This window comes from Cyphellophora attinorum (genome assembly GCF_001299255.1).
Source record: "Cyphellophora attinorum strain CBS 131958 chromosome Unknown Contig59, whole genome shotgun sequence".
Classification (NCBI taxonomy): Eukaryota; Fungi; Ascomycota; class Eurotiomycetes; order Chaetothyriales; family Cyphellophoraceae; genus Cyphellophora; species Cyphellophora attinorum.
In genome coordinates this window covers 1-17036 of record NW_017253287.1, presented here as the reverse complement: position 1 = coordinate 17036, position 17036 = coordinate 1, and the positions used below count along the sequence as shown (strand labels likewise).

General features: G+C 54.9%; 9 protein-coding genes across 9 annotated transcripts; 3 read left to right on the top strand and 6 right to left on the bottom strand.

The window, feature by feature from the left end:
- Nucleotides 1–24: 24 nt before the first annotated feature.
- AB675_4061 (High-affinity nickel transport protein nic1) lies at nucleotides 25–1734 on the bottom strand (the record flags this gene model as incomplete). Its single annotated transcript, XM_018144172.1, has 1 exon — nucleotides 25–1734. One exon carries the CDS (start codon nucleotides 1732–1734, stop codon nucleotides 25–27), a length of 1710 nt encoding a protein of 569 aa, XP_017994429.1.
- Nucleotides 1735–2879: 1145 nt separating this feature from the next.
- Nucleotides 2880–3875, bottom strand: AB675_4060 (uncharacterized protein; the record flags this gene model as incomplete). Its single annotated transcript, XM_018144171.1, has 1 exon — nucleotides 2880–3875. The coding sequence occupies one exon, from the start codon at nucleotides 3873–3875 to the stop codon at nucleotides 2880–2882; it is 996 nt and encodes a 331-aa protein (XP_017994448.1).
- A 550-nt stretch (nucleotides 3876–4425) lies between these two features.
- AB675_4059 (Mitochondrial carrier protein MTM1) lies at nucleotides 4426–5696 on the top strand (the record flags this gene model as incomplete). The annotated part of the gene is made up of 2 exons (XM_018144169.1): nucleotides 4426–4498; nucleotides 4564–5696. 2 exons carry the CDS (start codon nucleotides 4426–4428, stop codon nucleotides 5694–5696), a joined length of 1206 nt encoding a protein of 401 aa, XP_017994423.1.
- Nucleotides 5697–6382: 686 nt separating this feature from the next.
- On the bottom strand, nucleotides 6383–7838 carry AB675_4058 (Phosphatidylserine decarboxylase proenzyme 3; the record flags this gene model as incomplete). Its single annotated transcript, XM_018144168.1, has 3 exons — nucleotides 6383–7548; nucleotides 7595–7710; nucleotides 7762–7838. 3 exons carry the CDS (start codon nucleotides 7836–7838, stop codon nucleotides 6383–6385), a joined length of 1359 nt encoding a protein of 452 aa, XP_017994431.1.
- A 1201-nt stretch (nucleotides 7839–9039) lies between these two features.
- AB675_4057 (uncharacterized protein) lies at nucleotides 9040–9546 on the top strand (the record flags this gene model as incomplete). The annotated part of the gene is made up of 2 exons (XM_018144167.1): nucleotides 9040–9105; nucleotides 9187–9546. 2 exons carry the CDS (start codon nucleotides 9040–9042, stop codon nucleotides 9544–9546), a joined length of 426 nt encoding a protein of 141 aa, XP_017994430.1.
- A 615-nt stretch (nucleotides 9547–10161) lies between these two features.
- Nucleotides 10162–11256, bottom strand: AB675_4056 (uncharacterized protein; the record flags this gene model as incomplete). The annotated part of the gene is made up of 4 exons (XM_018144166.1): nucleotides 10162–10213; nucleotides 10268–10441; nucleotides 10561–11037; nucleotides 11153–11256. 4 exons carry the CDS (start codon nucleotides 11254–11256, stop codon nucleotides 10162–10164), a joined length of 807 nt encoding a protein of 268 aa, XP_017994433.1.
- Nucleotides 11257–12072: 816 nt separating this feature from the next.
- AB675_4055 (uncharacterized protein) lies at nucleotides 12073–12966 on the top strand (the record flags this gene model as incomplete). The annotated part of the gene is made up of 1 exon (XM_018144165.1): nucleotides 12073–12966. One exon carries the CDS (start codon nucleotides 12073–12075, stop codon nucleotides 12964–12966), a length of 894 nt encoding a protein of 297 aa, XP_017994425.1.
- Nucleotides 12967–13042: 76 nt separating this feature from the next.
- On the bottom strand, nucleotides 13043–13972 carry AB675_4054 (eRF1 methyltransferase catalytic subunit MTQ2; the record flags this gene model as incomplete). Its single annotated transcript, XM_018144164.1, has 1 exon — nucleotides 13043–13972. The coding sequence occupies one exon, from the start codon at nucleotides 13970–13972 to the stop codon at nucleotides 13043–13045; it is 930 nt and encodes a 309-aa protein (XP_017994437.1).
- A 423-nt stretch (nucleotides 13973–14395) lies between these two features.
- Nucleotides 14396–15499, bottom strand: AB675_4053 (uncharacterized protein; the record flags this gene model as incomplete). The annotated part of the gene is made up of 5 exons (XM_018144163.1): nucleotides 14396–14630; nucleotides 14725–14873; nucleotides 14925–15026; nucleotides 15081–15407; nucleotides 15482–15499. The coding sequence occupies 5 exons, from the start codon at nucleotides 15497–15499 to the stop codon at nucleotides 14396–14398; spliced, it is 831 nt and encodes a 276-aa protein (XP_017994447.1).
- Nucleotides 15500–17036: the final 1537 nt, after the last annotated feature.

Sequence of the window (17036 nt, the reverse complement as noted above, 5' to 3'; positions counted from 1 at the left end):
CCTCCAAACAAGTGGACTACATACCTAGCGACTGCTCTCGCCAACGACCTCCCTTTCTGCAACCGTCGACGTGTCCTTCTTGCTCGGCTGTTGCGCGCCTCTGCCGCCTGCGTTGTGCTTAGACTTATCGACGACCTCCGTGATCTCGTCCACCACTACAACCCCCTCGGCGGCAGCTCCCGCCTCCTCGTCCCTGGCAGTCCCCTCAAGCTGCACCTCATCACTGTACCTCTCCTCGCCCTGTGGCCGCTCGTCGTCAGCCTGAAAACCTTTTCTTGCCCGACGTCTATCAACCCATCGCTTGAACCGCGGAAAGCAGACGACCGAGCCGATACCAACAAGCAAAAAGCTGGCGCAGATCCCACCGCCTATGATCTCGTAGCTATCCCCCGCTTTCTCGACACCCTCCCAAAAGGGCCCGTTCGGGTGAGCGGTGTTGAGAATGAGGGAGAGGAGCTGAATTGTGCCGATAACGAGGGCGCAGAGGACGGTGAGGAGGGTGAGGAGGGTTGAGTAGTAGAGGAAGGAGAGGGGGTCGCGGATTCGGTCGTTGGGAGTCTTGTTATCGGTGTCATTGGGGTCGGTGTTCGTGATGACGGTGGTGGTTGCTGCCACTTCGCCCGCGGATCGACCTGGTGTAGAGGCTTGGGAGGGTGGCGTAGGGCGTGGCACTGTCTCAAGATCGTGCTGACGTGGCTGCTCGATGCTCGTCGTTCCATCACCTTCTTGCCCAGCCACAGCCACAACGTCCCTCCCCCTTGTGCTATTCTTGACCTCCTCCTTGCCGCCACCGCCCATCCCCATCGGCGCAGTATACAATCCCATCATCAATGCCCCATCCATCGTGTCCACAAGACACATTCCCGCCGTGAACAATACCGGAAATACCAATATCAACCACATACTAGTACCCCTCGCGCCCTGTATACTACTGATCCCCAACAGCGCAATCTCACTGCTCGTATCGAACCCCAACCCGAACAGCACGCCCAGTGGATACATCTTCCACGGTCGATCGATCAGCTTGAACATCCTCTTCAAGACCCTGAACAGCACCCCACCGCCCAGCTCCAGCTTGAACGTCGCCTGCGATGCAGCTGACAAAGGCATGTCGATGACCTTTACCATCTGTACGCATAGCTTATAAAGTATGTAGGCATTCATGATGCCTAAGAGTAAGAGAAACGCAGCGGAAACACTCGTCCCAACAATCCCGCCCACGGCCCCAAACCCTCCAAACCTTTTCTCCACACCCGCCGCCGTCGCCGCCACAACGATACTAGTAATGACGACAATAGTGCTATGCCCCAAGCTAAACCACGTCCCCACCGTGACGGGCCGCTGGCCAGAGGCGATGAGGCGCCGAGTCATGAGGTCGATGGCGGAGATGTGGTCGGCGTCGAGGGCGTGGCGGAGGCCGAGACTGTAGGCGAGGGCGGCGGTGCCCAGGAGTTGGTGGGAGGTGCGGGAGAGGGTTAGGGTGAGGGCGGCGATGGCCCACACCAGGAGGTTGATTAGGACGAGGAGGAGGATGATGAGGATGGCGGGGAGGGGGAGGTGGCGGAGGTAGGGTGTACGGTTGTGCAGACTGGAGAGGGAGGCGTGCGTGGTGTCTTTGGCGTGCCGAGCGCGGTGGAGGAGGAGTGGCCGGCGAGAAGATCTTGTCGACAGTGGTAACGGTCCATCCGGGGCTTCATCCTGTGGCGTTGGTGGCGTATTGGGTGGGTTGGGCATGATGGATGGAGGTCTGGATCCAGTCCTCTGTCGTAAGTCTTCCAACTGTGAAGCTCGGGGTCATGCCGCCTCTGGTCTTCCTCTTCCACACAATCGTGTAGTCTGCGTCACTGGTCGAGGCAGTTTGGGAAGCTACCACGGAAACGGATGTACAGCTGCCAAGTCTTTCCACTCGCACACCAGGTCCCAGTCGTTCCTTCCGTCAGTAGTCAAATGAGGCTCACGCACTCAATGTCCTTTCTCTACTAACACCTACCTCAAAGTCCAAGTCGTTGATCGACCGTGAATGGCGTGCTGGGATAGAGCTCACATAGAAGATTTACTCTCCCGAATCTAGACCTTGATCTGCAAGTGGCAGGTGGGGATCACCGAGGGGTACCTCAATGTTTAGATTTCTCCAACAGAGAATGAGGCAAGAACGATGTGGTGGCAGCAGACAATCAAAAATGCAATGGCAAAGTAGGACCACGTCATCAGCACGTCCATGAACATCGAAACAGCTTCACGACCTGTGTGCTGATGGTCAAGGCCCACATCGCCTCGACCTGTGGGCGCTCCTATAAATATAGTCTAGTAACCCATTCCATATCTTTTAACCCTTGAGAAGTAGAATGGCTTGTCGTTCCTCAAGCTGAAGGCCGCCCAATCGTCCGAGAGCTTGTTAAGGCTCCAGAAACCCTTCCACACAAGCTTGGTATTCTTCGACGCCGTTTTGGATTTGGGCGAAGTGGATTTCAAAGACAAATGCATGGTGTATATGTATCTCGGTCCGGCTCCCTCGGTTTCGATATGTACGTCTCCTGGTACGAGGCCGTTTGATTCGTCATGTGCATGCGAGGGAACGATCCGCCAACGTCCGCGGAGTGCGTGCTTCATGATGTTCAGGGCTGAGGGTGGCGGACCAGCATTCGTACCGCTAGCTGTGGACGCGGGTACTGTGAAGGTTAAAGAGCCTCCCTTGGACCGAACGAGGTTCAGATTCTCGGGAGTGAGGTGTGGTATGACCTCAATCGGTTCATGCGTCGTCAGCAGGGAGATGCAAGTCCCGTCGCGAAAGAAGCGTAGGTAACGATAATATGTCACGATGTGAATAGGGTTAGACCATACGTGCGTGGTAGCGGATGCACCTCCTGGTCGAGAGTAGTTCACTGTTGAGATATAGCGCCCGAGAAGCGTATGCGTGGATGTTGCTGGAAGACATCCCGCCAGTCAACGTCTCGGGGAAAGTCGTGCTCCGACAGGGTCGCATATTGACTCGGATTGTCCTCCCCTGCAATGGTGCTGTAGATTAAGTCTCGGCCTTGCACATCAGTGACGAAGTTGTGTTGCTGAGACTTGAAGCCGAAGTTGGAGCCTAGAGCGATATGCTTCCAGATGGAGTTCTCGGTAAAGATGTGATATGCTAGGCTTTTGCACACTGGAGCAAGACGAGCGAGTAAGGCTGGGTCTTTTGAGCCGACGACCTGTAGCATGTACACCAGTAGCTCAGCGGGCAGCTTCTGAATTGGGCATGGAGGCGGTACGTCGCGCTCAATAACAGGTGGAGCGCCTTCAATTGGAATGCCGGCAAAGCTCTCGATGAGTTGTTGAGTCGAGAGGACCTCACCGGCGGCATCTGACGAGTGATGTGCTGGGTTAGGGACTGTGGGTGACGCATTGGATGGATTGGGGTTGGTCTGCTTCCAGCGATGTGAGTAGTGCTTTTCCTTGTATTTCTGGTCGACCTTGGCGTCAAGCTTGTATGCTTTCCGGTAATGAGTTAAGCTATCTCCCAGATTGCCCTGCCCTTCCTTCTGGACAGCCCGTTCGAAATGCTCAAGGGCAGTTTCCGGAGCCTTGTCTGATTGTGCAGTAAACTCGTCCTGGTCGGCATCATCAAGTTGAAGTCTGTCGAGTTTCTCGGTCAGCTTGTTGGACGTGGATTCCGGACCACTGTCAAAGTCCGAGTCGTCCTTGACATCGGCGACCGGGTGGCGAGCTGGTAGGTTGGCTGTCAACAAGTTTGATTTGGCAGTGCTGGTAAGTCTTGCTTTTGAAGGGACAGAAGGAGAGCCGGGCTTGATCTCTGTCTTTCTGGCCTTCGCGTTGACCTCTTCTCGCCATGCTTGGCGAAACTGTTCCAGGTCCGTGGTATCACTCATCTTGGGTACCTCTATGCTTGAGGGTATTGCTGGATCAACGGGCGGAGTTCTCGGCGATATGTACTATACAAATGACACGCTTGGGTCGCAGCTTAGACAGTGTGTCTGTACCCACCAGACATCTAATGTTAGGATCATAGGTAGCGAAACGGAAATGGAGTCATCATGAGGCAGTGACTCGAAGGTGACTGATATGCCTCGGTCTTTGTTTCGCTTTATCTCCGCCAGCATCGGCTAAAACCGCCGCTGAATTTAATGATGGCTTGGTGACGTCTCCGAAACTTTTCAAAGAAATGGCTGCATTTCGTGCTGTTGCAAGGCGCTCCTCACCTCATATCTTTCTCCTTTCTCCTACTGATTACTCGCCATCACGCCTTCAGATACTTAGCGAAGGCGCTTCCAAACCTGACTCACGCGCAGTCACATGTCCAGGGCCTCCCAGTCCGATGCCGCATCTTCACCTGTAGAATCGCCTTCTAGCACATCACAACATGGTCATGAACGATATGACCGAATACAGCTCACGCAATCGGATAAGAACACACTCAATATGTCGGCTGCCGCGGCGGTAGGCCGAGATGAAGACATCACTGCAACACAGCGCATGGTCTCAGCTACATGGGGTAGCGTCCTCACAACTCTCCTAGTCACACCTCTCGACGTCGTCCGTGTTCGGCTCCAGTCACAGTCCTCGACACAGGCACCGGCTCCAACCACATCGTCGAAATTCCACGCCTATGGCTCGAGCTTCAAGCATTGCCGCCCAACCTTGGAATTAGCGCATGCTGTAGAGACGTCTTCTGGGTTGACAACAATGCCCAATTTTGCCTCGCCGGCAACGGCCATGGCCCTGTTCCAGCAGGAGCCATTCCGGCCGACTGTGCCATAGAAGCGTCAGAGAAGAAAGTGTTTCGCTCAACATACGATGGCCTGAAGAAGATCGCCCGACACGAAGGTCCAACCACGTTATGGCGCGGTATGACACCCACCCTCATGATGGCCATCCCCGGCAACGTCATCTACTTCACTGGCTACGACTGGCTCCGCTACAGTCCTGCCAGCCCCATCCGCAAGATCACGAATGACACCTACGCCCCTCTGTTTGCTGGCTCCTCCGCCCGCGTCCTAGCGGGCATCGCCGTCTCACCTCTCGAAATGTTCCGCACACGAATGCAAGCCACCCCAGGCGGCACTACCGGGGTTTTTAAGGAGACGCTACAAGGCCTCTACCGCATGACCCAAACCCAAGGCATCACCTCCCTCTGGCGTGGCCTCGTCCTCACCATGTGGCGCGACGTGCCTTTCTCTGCCATCTACTGGTGGGGCTACGAAGCCACCAAGAACCAGCTCATGGACGCCCGCGCTGCCCGCAAGGGCCACGACCTCTCCTCTAGTCGCGGTTTGACCACCGATCGCCCCGCCCACATTCACGACACCGACTCTAGCATCCTCGTAGACAGCTTCATCGCCGGGGCTGTCTCTGGCGGCGTGGCCGCATTCGTCACAACGCCTTTCGACGTCGGCAAGACACGCCAACAGACCTATCGGCATGCTGGCGATGACGCTCCGTCTGTACAGGCGGCTAAAGAGGCGGCCAAGAAGGGCAAAGTCGTGCCCGAGTTGCTCTCGATGCCGCGGTTCCTTTACCACATCTTCACTGAGGAAGGTGCCGCAGGGCTCTTCAAGGGCTGGATCCCACGCACGCTGAAGGTCGCACCTGCTTGTGCGATTATGATATCTACCTATGAGATTGGAAAGCGTTGGGCTAAAGCTACAAACGCGAAGAAGATTAGCGATAAGGACAAGCTCGAGGCGGTATGAACAGCGGAGCTGTGAATCAGCAGAGCCCCACTGAGCTGGCGTGTACTACAACATTTTTGGAGTGATCTGGCATCGCATTTGCGGAGGGAGAGATTCTGCAGGACGCAGGAAGCTTGCCGAATTCAATACTATGGCAGGAGGCGGCGGGTGGTGGCTTCTGTTGAACTTTGCACATAGCACAGGCGTCATGTTTTGCATAAGTCCTGGCTTGAAGGCATATCATTTGCATCTTGTTATACTACAGTCGTTGCGCTGGCTCGCGCATTATCATGTACGAGTGACTTGCGACAGTAACCCACTGATCCGACTCCCACAATCGGCCTAAGTGTCATTGTGGTAAGTGAACAACCGCTTGGGTACACCAGTTGGGTGGCCAATGGGGTTGGCCCGTTGGGTCGGCCCAACTGACCCGTTGGTCTGATAGAAGTCCGCTTTGGGAAGGAGGCATGCCTAGTACAGAATGAAGGTCTGCAGGTGCTGCCAGCTCTCAGAAGCGACTTGAACTAAAGCATAGCTGACCCCGCACGTCTAGTGGTACACACCTCGACCAGAGGGGCGGAGAAGAGTACAGGCCATGCCACGGATCCGGACAGCAGTATGTAAGAGGATAAATGTACGACTTTTGGGCTTATGTACTCCGGAGCGCTTTGGGATCGTGACGCTCGCGTCAATTAAGATCATGCCCACTATGCAACGACAGCCAGCTTGCTCCTCACCGGAACGTTGTGATCCTGTCCCGGCTGCGGGAACCCACTGACCTTGCACTCCGGCCTGAAGATCAAACAATGGGTCGAGCCACCGAAGTGGAACATACCCGTCTGCTCCCCCTTCTTGACGTGCTGACCTTCCTTGACCGTGATCTCGCAGGTTGAGACCTCGTCCATGCCAATGCCGATGAACGCCATCAGCCCGATCTTCGGGTTGTCTGCCTCGATGAAGATGATAGCTCTGGTCGCAAGGTGCGACAGGTAGCCTTGGCCGGAAGAGATGCCGTGAGTATCGATCTCCTTGGTGTTCGGATCGCCAAGCCCTTCAAAGAGTGGCTCGGAGAAGTACGTTCCGTCAACGACGTAGGCTTTCTTGATTGTGCCGCTGACGGGTGCGTGCCAGCGGTGGTATGACAGCGCAGAGAGGAAGGCTTGATAGACTGTGCCATCGGCAAATTGCTTCGCTAGCGAATCCTGTGCGAGCATGTCCTGAATAGAGTATGGCTGGCCTTTGATGTAGAAACGATCGCGCAGTTTTGTGTTCGGTCTCACGGCGAAAGTGCGGCTTTCGCAGCAGTTGGTGATCACGTTGTCGTCGTCGGGGCTCGCGATCGGGCGGACTTCCTCCTTGAACTTGCGGGTGAAGAAATTGTCCCATGATGTGTACCCGTAATGCGGCTTAGACGTGTCGCACTCGAAGAAGTCGTCGAATTTGTGGTTCGTCTTGAGTGGGGCGTTGGCGACTGCCATCATATCGTTCTGTCCGTGTTCACCAAGCCAGCCGGTGCGATTCGTGTGAAGGACTTTAGCAGAGTCAGGCTCGAGCAAGAACTTGCCCCACTCGTTCAGGACTTTCTTGAGCATCTTGTTGACGCCAGGGTCGAGGAAAGCGGCGTGGCCTGAGGGTGTTGACATCGGGTAGTCGAGGATGGCGCACATGGGAACGCCGACCATGCCAACTTGTTGCGCGGCATCGGTCCAGACAGGTGCTGAGCCGAAGACGTGGTTGAGGACTACAAGCATCTGGTCGAAGTTGCGAATCTGCCTATGACCAGTAGGGTCTTTCTTGTAGACATGCTTGTATGGCACCTCTTCGAACATGGCGCTGAACAACATCCACAGGCGGGTGTCATTCTCGACGAACTCTGAATGCTCGTCAGCTCAGAAGTCAACCGTTGCTTCATGACCAACCTTTGAACTCTTGTAAGACCGGCCGAAGTGGTTTTTGCTTCTTGTGAGCTTCATCGATCTGGTGGCCGAGCCATGCTTTGTGCGTGCGGTGATCTGCTGGCAGCCACGCTCCAGTCCTATGATCTCAAGTCTCAGTGCCGGCTCAAGTGTCATCTAGAGACACTTACTTGTGTACCACCAAATGGGTGGGAATTTCATGATTCTCGCCGTGCTGTTGCACGCCTGCCTCGCTTTTGGGTGGCATTGTCAAGGTCGGAGATTTGGGATCAGAGTCTCGAGGTCAGTACAACAAGAAGAACGAGAAGTTGAATCAAGAAAGATTCGAGCTGAAGACACGGGTTTTCCATGCAAGTGCTTTCACACCGCACGTCTGTTTACGTGTGCAACCACATCACCTTGCCTTCCCGCTCCTTCCTGACATCACTTTTCAGGGACGCGCAGTCACTACCCGCAGCTTCCTGCAAGCTTTTTCAACCAATCCTACCTTGAACGTGCCTGAGTCCAAGCTGCTGACGAAGATCCTGGTCCGCCACCCATGGGGAAAATGAAGGATGGAAAAGGGAAATGATGGGTGAGTTCATCAGTGATATCCGAAAATCTAAGAGGTGCTTCTTGAGTCTTTCGCAGTTGATATATGCTGCCCTTGGCGCCCAGCGTCTTTGGTGCAACGAGTCGTACTTCTCAACCCCAGATATGGACTTCCTTCTCCTTATCATCATGTAAGCGCCTAGCTGAGGTACTACGCAAGAAGCTACAGCGACGTCTTTCCCTGCATTTCCTGCCCAAGCGTCGCGGCGTTGAAGCCTTTCTGGCTACTTGCTACCCCTCCATCTTTCCCGGACTAGACTCACGTCTACGCGTTGCTGCCTCATATGTGCCATGCATCAACATTGCTGCTCTATCGCAAGCGAAGTGTTTGTTGCTGCTTGAGGCTTCCACTTCATGCACCTGCCAATCCCTGTCGTATTTCCTCCCGGTAGACTAGCCGTTCGGTATCCCGCTGAATTCCTACGAAACTACCCCGCCATCAAGGCGAATACACTTTCTTGAAAAGTCGATCCCGAAACGTCATGCCATCCAGTTCTTCGATAATGACATCGTTTTGGGAATACCTCCTCGGCGCATTGCTGTTTAGCGTTGATCTGGCACGTAAGTGCACGCTGTGAGTGGTCAAGCGACGCATTTGGCCTCGACATGATCTCAAATCGGTGCTGCGCTACGCACCGCTTGGTGCGATACTGCGACGATCTGGGACAACTGACATGAATTTGCTGCACACTCTCCTCGGACGTGCGCAGAACGAGTGATATAGATCAACATCCGGGTCCCTTGCAGTCTTCTGAACGTTCAACCTACAGCGCATTGACTACTGACTCTCACAAGTACAGCCAAATCGCAAAGTACCCGTAGCACAGTTTTCGAAACAACCAACAGACCGATTCAACATGCCGACCGGGTCCTGCTTCTGCGAGAAGGTGAAGATCGAGTACAGTGGCGAGCCGGCCATGACTGTGAGTTTCCTCACTCTGGTGTAAATATCGACGCCTCACAATCGGCGGTGCACTGCATACGGTACTAACTTATAATTCCAGGCTCTCTGCCACTGCGCAGACTGCCGCAAGATCTCTGGTGGACTCTACTCACACAACATCGTCGTGCCCGTGTCAGCATTCAACATCACCTCCGGCAAATCCACCCTGAAGGAGATTAGCAAGACTGCTGACTCAGGCAAGTCAATCACCTCAGCCTTCTGCACCGACTGCGGCACCACCGTGTTCCGCTACGGCGACTCCTTCGGCGGGCCTGACGGAATGCGCATCATCAAGGCGGGCGTGCTGGACGATGTGGATGTATTGAACAACACGAAGCCTGGGGCCGAGTTGTATGCGAGTGAGAGGATCAGCTGGGTGCAGAAGGTTGGCGGCAGTGAGGACAAGAAGGGTATGGAGTAAAGTGAGAGCAAGGGAAGGGTGATGTTGGTATAGCACAGCGAAACCGAACCCGATGCAAGGCGTGTAGCGTTCAACGACGCGGCGCCAGGTACCTGCCTGCTAAGCCTGCCAGAGGTAGACAGTAGGAAAAGCAAACAGACCATTAGCAGCACCCAGAATCGAACTAGGATCTTCCATCCACGAGGGCCAACACTCTTGACAAGTGTTGTAGGGGGGTTTGCCTTGCGGCGTGGCACTGAGGCCGAAAAATACCCTCGTGCGATGTGCTCGCCGTTGCACCATGCCGCTGGAAAGGTCAATGGTCTCGCGTGTAGTTGATGGACGAAATCTTACGAGTCCAAGTACATGAACCCTCAGACTGACTTCACGCCAGTCTCGACCAAAGTGAAGCAAAAGCTACTACGAGAAGCGGACTCAAAAGCTTAAGGAAGTTCGGGAGCTGGGTCCTTGTACCGGGCCTTTGCCTAGGAGGAACTCACAGCATGGGTCCCAATCAAAGGACATCACAGCTCTGTACAATGGACAGCTTAGACTAGATTCTTCAGAAGACGAAGGTAACGACAACCCATCGACCACTGTCTGAACCCCATTTCCATCTCCCCTCGACTCACCACCTCACTTCAGAAACTCTCCCCTCGTATTGGCCAACACTTCATCGTAATACCCCCTGCAAATGTCAGACAAATCTCCAGCACAAATTTGAGCCGCAAACAATACTTACTGAAAAGCCAACCACCCCTTTTCCTCCGTGCCAACCTGCGCATACGAAAACTCCGCCTCCTCATCCGTAATCAACGTCCTCTTAACCCTCCCCCCAGCCTCCGCCGCCTCCACCATCAACTGCGCCTGACAAGTCTTATCCAAACTCATAAACCAAAACGCCGCACTATCCACACTCCCACCCACAGTCAACAACCCATGATTCTGCAATATCACCGCCTTCCCACCCCCCAGCGCCTTCGCAATCCTCCTCCCCTCCTCCCGATCCAACACCACCCCGCCAAATTATCATACACAGCATGATTCCTCCAAAACCTCAAACTATCCTGCGTCATCATACTCAACTCCTTCCCGAACACGCTCCACGCTTTCCCCGCCGTGGAGTGCGCGTGGCACGCGGCATGCACGTCCGGCCTCGCCTTGTGGATCTCACTATGAATAGCAAACGCGGCAGCGTTGATGGGTTCATCGCCTTCGACGACCTCGCCGTCTTCATTGACGAGGATGAGGTCGCTGACGCAGATCTGGGAGAAGTGTTGCGAGAGCGGGTTGAGCCAGAAGTGGTCGGTGAGGATCGGGTCGCGGACGGAGATGTGGCCGGCGACGCCTTCGTCGAAGCCGCGGGCTGCGAAGACGCGGAAGCCGCGGCGAGGTGTTGTTTGCGGTAGAGGCGGTGTTGTTCGGGGGTGAGGTTGGTGGGGCTTGGGATGTGTAAGTTGAGTCTGGAATTGGGTGTTCTCTCGGGGTTTGGGGAGGGGGATGAGTCCAGGGCTTGCCTGGAAGGAGGCCAGCACTAGTTGCGCTCTCTTTTGCGACTGAAAAGTCGCCTCTGCCGTGGACGATTGATCCATGGGCAGACATGAATGGATGATAGACGGGCACTTACTAGGAACGAATCTTCAATTGCTTGCCAGACTTGGTCTTGCCAAGTGCAGCCACGGTTCGGTTCTCCTTGGACGAATCATCGTAGACGTCGATTGACGGTGCCATTGTTGTTCAGTGCAGCGTCCTTTGCTGTTAAATTGCGTCCTCTGAAGTCTCGTACGCCGTCAAATTTATACTGTACGATCGGGAAGTAGAGACAATCCCGCTGAGTCAGGGCAGTGGGTTCGTCGCGGTGATTGAGCGCCTGAGTGTAAGCAGTGCTCACCGTCTCGGATGCTGTATGTCCAGATTGTTGGAAGAGCAATGGAAGAGGCAAATCCGAACGTCTACATATTGGTGAGAATGGACCCTGTGGGGTAGTAAGTCCGCGGGGTGAGGGGGTTGGAGATGCATTCGCCTCGGCATCCTGCCGACGGCACGACAGCGACGAGGTGGTGAGCCAAATCACCCACGTTCTGGTTGGTGAGATCCTCGCTGCCGGAGTCTTTGATTCGGTGACTGACGTACCAGGGTTGTCCTTATGGCGTACCTGAGCACAGCAGCCAAGGCACGCTCCCATTCGTTCTGATCGAGTGACTGGGATTGGCGATCATGCCCAGAAGGGAAAACGAGACTCGATGCTCTTGGCTGTGGGCTTCAGCACCAATTGATGCATACGCGAATACGTGAATAGCCACCATGAGGTACCAAATCGATGCCTCTGATCTGATCTGCAACCCAGATCAGTGTGATCGAGGCAGATTTGACGTGCCTCGCTTCTGTGCCATGATGTTCCAGGAACAGGCCTGCTTCGTGTTCTGCATTTGAACGGAATACTTAAGGAGGCGCTCTCCTCGAGCGGCCTCCAGCAGCTCAATCCTTCCATAGCCAGCACTGGAGGACAACGTTAGCCCATTGAACACCAAACCGAGCACCATCACCATGACCTTCGGATCCAACAATCCATTCAGTCCTCCTGCCTACTCTACCACCACTCAACCACTCACCTACTCCCACGACATCAAACAGCCCGTCAGCAGCCACACCCACCTCTCCCCATATCCCGACCACGAATACTCCGAGACTATGCGCGCGCAATCCCCCATCCCACACGGCACGCCCCGCCGCCTCAGCAACGAGTCCTCCCCGGCTCAATCCCTTTATTCCGACAACGCCACCCTGGTGGACACGCCCACTAACTCCGCCATCAAAGTCCTCGACTGCTACCACACCAAGTCCCACATCAACATTCGCGTATACGACAAAACCAACCCCAACGACTGCCTGTATTACGTAGATAACTCCGCTTTCACCCCCTCGAGACCAGACGTCCTAATCTTCGCCGGCCCCGACAAGCAAGGCTACCCCATCATCGCCGCCGCGAAATGGTCCAGCATGTACAGCAAACACACCTCCGTCGCCATCGGCGACACCGGCCTCAAGGGCGAGAACCCCAACGTATCCTGGTTGACCGTCTCCTCGACATCAACCTGGAAGCAGAACGAACATCACTGGAGACTCCCCTCTGACCCCAAGGCGCGAGAGTATGCGTGGAAGCGCACGCACCATGAAGGCCTAGACAACACACACGACGGTGGGAATAAGTTGTCTGGATGTAGCTTCAAGCTTGTGGATGTGGCGAGTGGGGAGGTGCTGGCGACGTTTGCGAGTAATCGGTTCAAGAGCTGGAAGAAATTGGGTAAGTTCACGTTTCGGGCGGATCTGGGCGAGGAGTGGACGATGATGTGCCTGGTGACGTGTTTCGCGCTGGTCGAGAAGAGCAGGCGGAGGAGTCGGGCCAGGAGGAGTAATCCGGGTGCTTACGGCGGTGGGTAGAGAATTCATGTTGGCGTCGTCGTGTTCGGTATGAGGTCAGGATGCAAATGCCAGCCGCAAAGAGCCCCTAGCGTAGTCAGCCTCCTTCCGCCTCAATGTCGATTTCGTTTTCGCAATCTCGCCAGATCCGCAGAATACTCAATCGCTCCCAACCACCTTTGCCGCCGCTCTCGTTCACAATATCAGCCTGCCACGTCCAGTCATGTCCTGCTTGCCAAGCGCGGACCTTGTCCCGGACTTCCAGAGGCTTGTTGCGCGCACATAGCAGTACGTACGCCACGCCTCTTCGACTCAATACCTCAGGTAGTTGCGCAAGCAGTTTGTTCGTGATCTCCATTCCATCGTGGCCGCCTGCGTAAGAAAGTGCGAGCAGCTGGGATTCCCGTTCGTGCTTTGCCTGGGCAGCCGCGGCACGAGCTCGCTGTGCGATGTGGACTGGCACTGGCTGGTCTGTTTCTGTTGCTGCTAGTGGTATGGACTGATTGGTCGCTGGCCCCGAAGGCTGAGGAATAGCCGGCAGGTCCTCCGTAGGGACGTAAGGTGGGTTGAAGACCAGAATGTCCACATCGCCATCCTTGACAGCTGTCGTCAAGTCTCCATTTATGCTGGCAAGGTAGAAGCCCATCTCGTTCGCCTTGCCAGAAGCATCGTAGTTCCGCTCAACTGTCTCCCGCGTTCCCAGGCAGGCATCGATGTTCACGTCCACGCCAAGCGTGAGGATTTGTTGCCCGAAAATTGCACGAGCGTTGACTGTGAGGAACGCGGAGATTGTGCCGCTGCCAGGGCCGACTTCCAAAACCAAGGGAGCTGGTCCTCGTGCTACTGCAAATTTGTCACCTAACGTGGAAGTAGTGGTTGCTGGCGGGAAGCGTTTCCGCAGCCAGACCTGCTCGTGGTGAGTCTCAAATGTCTCGAGGACGAGGAAAGTATCCTCGGCGGGCTCGTAAATGGTAGAGAACGACAAATGTGAGGTTGATGGTAGCGGCAGTGCTTGTCGGGTCGCCATAGTGTTGTTCGGAAGCTTGATGGAGATGGTCGATGTCAAAGGGGAATTGTGGAATCAATCACTCTGCAATGCAAGGGCTGTGGCAGTAGTAGTACGTTGTCCATCATGATGACGCCTGTTCACCAGCGTTTCTGGCACAGATCAGTTGGATGTTGTCTCTCTGCGATCAATGTTGCCAGCGGTGCGACAAGTTCACCAGCAAAAGGTTTGTAGGAGAACACATTGTATTCAACACCTATGTAGGATGGCAGCAAACGCAATTATATTTCAGCTACGAGCGAGTCTTGGCACCAAGATGACGCCAAAGTCTTCAATAGCATTGGGAGAGCTTGAGATGATTTTGCAATTGTTTCATCATATATGAATTTGATATAGCTGCTCACCAGCTGCCGCACGAACAGAGCCCGTTGACCAAGTTCCAGCTCAGTAGTTGCTGTTGTCGTTGTCATATCCTCCAGCCTGGTCCCGCTTGGCAGCGCCCTTCTGCTCCAACTTCTCGTTGTTAAACATACCGCCTGCCTTCTGCATCAGCTTACCGACCGTGGAGTCCTTGCCTCCACTTCCGCTTCCACTGTTGTCGTTGTCGTAGCCTCGTCCGCTGCTGCCATAGTTGTCGCTGGAGGCGTTGTCGCCACCGATACCGCCTGATTCTTGTGCGCTGTTTGTGGGGAGGCAATGTCAGCGAAGTTTCACGCTTTGTGGCTTAAAAAGGACGATATGTTTTCATCGAGGGGTGAGAGGGAAGTGCTTACCCAGTGCGACCGGAGCCCATGCCGTAATTGTCTTGGCCGTAGGAGTCGCCTCCAGTCTTCGAAGCAGATCCGTAGGTGTCGTCGGCGCCTAGACCACCACTAGTGCGGTCAGATGTGTCACGGTCGCCTGAGCCGTAGGTGTTGTCGGACTTTCGTCAACGTCAGCAAATACCCGGAACGAAGACGGCTGGGATGCATACATCACCACGTCCACTGCTCCCATAGGTATCATCCGATGACCCAAAGCCACCGCTTGCTTGAGCGCCAGTTCGCCCGCTGCCCAAGCCCTGTTCGTTGTCATACTGCATTGCCCGTCAGTGCTTGTCACCAGATACTGTTCGGACAGGTCAACGTACACCAGAGCTTCGCCCTCCAGTAGCGCCACCACTGCCATACGTATCATCGCTCCCCAATCCACCACTAGTGCCACCACTCCCGTAGCTGTCATCAGCACCAACACCTCCGGTCTTGCGCGAAGAGCCGTATGTGTCATCAGCGCCCAGGCCGCCACCGGTATTAGAGGAGCCATATGAGTCGTTGTCACCGCGAGAGCCTAGGCCTGCGCCGCCGGTCTGGCCTGAAGAGCCGTAAGTGTCATCTGAACCGAGGCCACCGCCCGTGTTGGAGGAGCCGTAGTTGTCCGAGTCGCCGCGGCCGCTGCCGTAGCTGTCGCCTCCTGATCGCTTCGACAAAGTCAGTGGCCTGCTCCTAGCATGTATGCAATGGTCTTGGCAAGTATTGGCGAGGCTCTACTTACGTCGTTATCGTAAGACATCTCGATGAATGGAGTGTTCTGGTTTGTAGGTAGTATGCTGCACAGTCGAAAGTCTGGCGTATCTGTCACAGTGCTTGAGCATGCTTAGTGGCCCATCTCGGGCTCTTATACCTCTGTACACGGACAGGGTGAGCAACACGCGGCAAGGTGAGGGGTCACGCATGTGACGACACACTCAGCAAATCTCACGGCAGCAAACAGGAATGATTCGGGACTCTGCATGTCGCGGGACAGTAGCTCAAATTCAAGATTGCGGGAGAGGACAAGGTTAGCTGCAGGCTGATGCAGCCAACGCGTTGGTTTGGAAGCTGTTTGAATGATGGAATAACTCGTCATGTTCAGAGGTCTCCGGGTGGTACTGTGGTACCACTGCAAAAGCCTCAGAACTTTAATCATTGGACAATTTCTCGTTACGCGAGGACACGATAGGAGTGAGCATCGGTTAGACAGTAGCGACGAAATTGTATTCAAGCAGGATTGAGCCCGATGAAGCTGGAATGCGATTTGTCTCGATGTGATACTTTCAGGTGGACAGGGTACAAGAAATCAGGCACGCGATTTGCAGTGCAGCCAATCATTGCACGTGCTTCGCATCTGGCGTGCAGCTCGCTAACCTGGTTCTGCCGGCGATGAACCCAGACCGTGGCCGATGCAGTAGCTTTGATACGACGTTTCGTCTCTGATAGCTGCATCGCAATCGTGACAGATGACGTCTGCTGCAGAATAATCAGCACTTTCGCAGTAGACGCGAATGATGCAGCTGCCGGTACATGAGATGCTAGCTGAGGTCCTTTGGCGGGCCTGAAACACGGCAGCTGAGGTCCGAAGATCTAAAAGATGCGATCTTTCCGAGCGATTGCGGGCCACGGTTAAATAAGTGCCAACTCCGATTGCTCTAGCAATGCGTCTTTCCCTAGCATAGGATCGGCGCCGACCGTGAGAGTGGTACTCAACGCACAGGAACTGGGGAGATCGTGCTAGCAATATTCTCTTCTTTTGCAAGTGCAATGCTTCGTCCAAGACCGCCTCCTGTGATGGACCAGTGGTGCGAGGTCCAGCGAGGACTTCTGTACGGCCGATGATGAAATTGAATGCCTCCTGTAGGATGCCAGATGAACGTCGATGGAATGGGGTTCCCGTCGGAATTGAGAGGTGTCCTGTATATGCCGCTGAGTAGCCTCGACGTCTGCGGAAAGTGATGACTGTTCTGAAAAGGGAGTCCAGGACGTCGCGAGCCATGCACGACGTTCCCTGTGTTCGTGGCAGGCCAGATGAAGATAGCATCGACGTGGCAGTGTAGGTGTCGAGGTCGGCGGTTCAAGCATTCGGCATAAGGAAGTTGGCACCTTGAGTCTGCTCGTGGTTGCCGTTCTTTCTCGAGCTTCGCGTGAGTAAAGAGTAACCCAGGGGGCTCCTTCCAAAATTGTGCCTTCCTCAATACTGATCGGAAGGTGCGGTGCACCTCATTCTCACCATAAATTCGAGTCGAGACATGGCCAGAGTAAATTCCAATTAGGAAAGGGTGCAAGCACCCTAC